Below are 3,948 nucleotides of genomic sequence, written 5' to 3' on the forward strand. Positions count from 1 at the left end.
ACGAGAGAAGAAACTTTACAAAATGGTTATCAGTGTGAGCATGTATATATATATATATATATATATATATATATATATATATACACACATATGTATGTATGTATATTTATATATACGTACATACATGCGTACATGTGTGTGTGTGTATACATTCCCACACACATGTGTATATACGTCTGTGTATATTATTATCCGTGTGTAAATTAGTAAGCCTCTCTTGAGGATGGTGTTCATCAGATGACCTCTCATGACCTTTAAACCAAAATAGAAGTTTAGAATGTGAACGAGTATTGAACCCAGCCGACGTGCAGTTGAGGGAGGCGTCCGATTGTAATTGGTAACCAGTATTAAGTAAGGAAGAGAACGAAGGGGGTAGAGAGAGAGAGAGAGAGAGAGAGAGAGATAGAGAGAAGGGGGAGAGAGAAGGGGAGAGAGAGTGGGGAGATGTTTGTCAAGGACTTACCTCTATAAGGTGAACTCCATGTAGGTTCGATGCTTGTATTTTGACCGTAGGTCATGTTGTAAAAAACATTATAGTCAATCAAAACACCACCATGGTAAATATAGTTTGGTGCGTGTACGTGCTCCGGTTGTGACGTAGTAGCCGGCTCCGAGAGCCCAACCATGCTTGCATTGTTACCCCGGGCACCAATACGGGTGCTAGCCGTGGTGGCAGTGGTAGTGGTCATCGGTGAATGTCGAAGCGTCTTATTAGCGGCTCTATCCTCCTTGGTCCCCGCCACCAGAGCTAATAGCATGGTAAACAGAGCTGGTAATAAAGTTCCCTTGTCTCCCATGATCGGCTACATCCACTTCAGTAAGACGCTAACGCAAGCCAGGGAGAGTGCCGTCGAAAAGTCTAATGGTGAAAAAAGCGCGGGAAAAGCACAATGTTCCCTAAACAATGAAAACAGAGCAGTCGCGGTTCAGGTGGAGTCAATTGAACCCTATTTGCTGCCAACTACTGGCGCCTTTTATGACGTTTCAACATGTAGTCTACCAATGATAAACTTAATAACTAACTGATCATTAGTTGAAAAAGGCTCTGAGTTTCTCCTATTTTTTTGCCCGATAAACACAATAGATTTCAAAACAGGCGGAGACTGTCACCTGCCAATCACAGGTGTGCGCGGAGAACGGGCGGGGAGCGTATCGTTTGGCAGTACTTCTATAGCACTGGCTGCTGCTGCTGCTGTTGCTGCTGCTGTTGCCGCCGTTGCTGCTGACACTGCTGCTGGTGCTGCCCATCAGGGATGATGCTACTGGTGCTGGCTATTCAACCCTTGCTGCTGCTGTTCTCATCCACGACGACCTTATGCACAGCTCGTACAGCTAACTTCCATTTACACCAGACGAGAGGTCGTTGCCCAGCTTTCTCCCCTTCATCCCTTCTGTGCCACAACCAAAAGAGGAACTCGCAGTTCAAGAGATGGAGGAAATTTCCCAGTGATTCAAACGACGGTGAGAGAGAGAGAGAGAGAGAGAGAGAGAGAGAGAGAGAGAGAGAGAGAAAAAGAAGGCAAGGCTTTTTGCGTGTGTGCACGCGTGCACACGCGCATGTGTGCGTACTATTTTGTATGTGTTCCCACGCACGCTGATGTGTGATGCTCTTTCTTGCATCCGTGTGTATGTAAGGGCATGTGTCACTTGGAGAGCGACTGTTACTCAACCCAAATAACTTATCCACTCGCGAATGTGAATACATTCGCGATGCATCTTCATCGTAAGGGTGGAAAAAATAATCAATTGGGCTTCTCGTTGTGACTCAGTAAAGGGAGGAAGAGAAAAAAGATGAAGGTTAGGAAAAGAATGATGAGAGAGAGAAAAAGAGAAGGGGAGAGAGATGAATAAAGAGAGGGGGAGTGGAAATTCTAGGGAATGAAATTCGGTTAGGGTCGGTGTATAAAGTGACCAGCTACCTTTCTGAAAAGGTCTATGATAGAGTGACCAGTAGGGAGAAATGCTGTCCGGAGAGGGCCACCAGCTGGATCGCTCCGAGTATCAGCCAGAAATTTATTGTTGCATTCGACTGAGTTACGCCTCTTTTTTTTTTTTTTAAGGAATATTGTACATCAACAATAAAAAGTATTAAAAACAAAGCAAGGACAAGAACATCACTGGAAGTATTTGTTAGTTGAAGTAATAATAATAAAAATTAAAATATTATAACAATAAAAACAATGATTTGTTTCTTTATTTGCTTCAGGGTCGATGGAAGAAAGGATATTACAAAAACAAATCCAAAAAATAAAAAATAAATAAAACGGTGAGGAATTTCATAGAATCGAGTAAGCGAAAACGGGCACTAAAAAAATAAAAGAAAATAAGGAAAAGAAAAAAACTTGTAAAATAATGTGAAATGAAAACGTCCCTGTAGGAAGAACAGCTTGTTAATAAAAAAAAAACACTATAATAATAGGCTTTAATCTGATTTGATGTTATGAACATGTATTTCATCTAACATCAAATATTAAAAAAAAAAAAGGTGTGGTGGTGGTGGTGGTGGATTTTTGTTAGTTTGCCGTTCAAATACCACCTCTCCCCCAAAGTAATAAAAATCCAACTAATATGTGTATCTCCACGCCCCTAATTTGTGCTTGTAGCAACAGTAGTTGTTGCAGTAGCATCCGTTTTTTTCCCGATCATTCAAATCCTGTTGCTCTTTGCAATGCAGTGGCTGCTCAATATTGCAACTGGTGACTAATCCAGCTTGTTTATTCCCAACTTAACAAAATTATATTTCTAATATTTAGGTTTAGTTATTTACATTTCCTTCCCAATCCCACCTGTTTTTTTTTTGTTTTGTTTTTTGTTATGCTTAGAATGAAGTATAAAATTTAATTAAAAAAAAAATTTCTGAAATATTTGCCACTAAAATAACGAGTTGACACAACTGACATCTGACGTCTCAATTGCAATGTGTTCTTAATATTAAAATCAAAACACAAACAATAGCCTTTTCCTTACCATTTTGAACCTGACAACTTTTTGAAGTGAAGGCCTGAGGTTGATCAGCAAATGTCATTGTAAAGAATGTGGCACAAGGAAATCCCAAAACTCTGACTTCGGTCACATAATAGTGCTAATAATAATGATTTACAGCAAATTTGTGAGAGGGGTTTTGTGCTTGACTGATACTTTAGAGGCCCCAGAATGATGAAATGCAAAACTGTCTTCGGCGTCTGATATACACACAGAAGTTCAAGAATGGAAACAAATAGCACAAGGAATTTTCTCCGATGCAGTAATGGTCCTGCCAATCTACCACCGATGTTTTAAGTTTTAGCACAAGGCCAGCAAGCTTAAGGGAATGGGGTCAGTTGATTCCATAAACCTCAGTGGACAACTGGTACGTATTTTAGCGCTGTCGAATGGATGAAAGGCAAAGTGTATCGGTGGTGGAATTTGAACTCAGAGCACAGAGTCAAAAGAAATGCCGCAATGCGTTTTGTCCGTCTTCACCACCCTACTAATAAAAATAATGACAACAATGGTCTCTTGCCATAGTTTGAAAATTAAAAGTGTAGTTTAACGTTATTGATATTTTAAAATTGTTGTTAAATAAGAAAGACATATTGCCATGACCGATCCAGTTTGTAGACATGGTTAAAAACATGGATGTAGAGAGGTTTACACGCTGGAATACCGTAAAATGTTTCACGACAATTATACTGTCTTCTCTGGGGAGACTGCCAGAGAGGGAGAGGGAGAGGGAGGGAGAGAAAGTAAGAGAGGGAAAGAAACAGGTAGAGGGGGACTTCAATAACAGATTTAACTTTTTTAATTCACAAAATCATAATTAAGCAAAGTTTAAGATAGTGAGATAAAATCGAAAGTGATTGATTCTGAATGGTTTTAGATGAATCTATATTTGGAACAACTAATCAATTAATTAGATTAATTGGCGAGGAAGAAACGGTTTGAGGGACAAACTGCTACTATTCTTGC

The 3,948-nt window shown here is 39.9% G+C and overlaps 1 protein-coding gene across 1 annotated transcript in view; it reads right to left on the reverse strand.

The window, feature by feature from the left end:
• The window catches only part of LOC106880608 (uncharacterized), a 59,504-nt gene extending 57,765 nt beyond the window's left edge, over positions 1-1,739 (reverse strand). The window contains exon 1 of the mRNA XM_014930622.3: positions 464-1,739. Coding sequence (XP_014786108.1) covers positions 464-797 — 334 coding nt within the window. The 5' untranslated portion in view covers positions 798-1,739. The remainder of the gene's footprint in view (positions 1-463) is intronic.
• Positions 1,740-3,948: the final 2,209 nt, after the last annotated feature.

This window comes from Octopus bimaculoides, chromosome 16, assembly GCF_046866305.1.
Source record: "Octopus bimaculoides isolate indiv1 chromosome 16, ASM4686630v1, whole genome shotgun sequence".
Classification (NCBI taxonomy): Eukaryota; Metazoa; Mollusca; class Cephalopoda; order Octopoda; family Octopodidae; genus Octopus; species Octopus bimaculoides.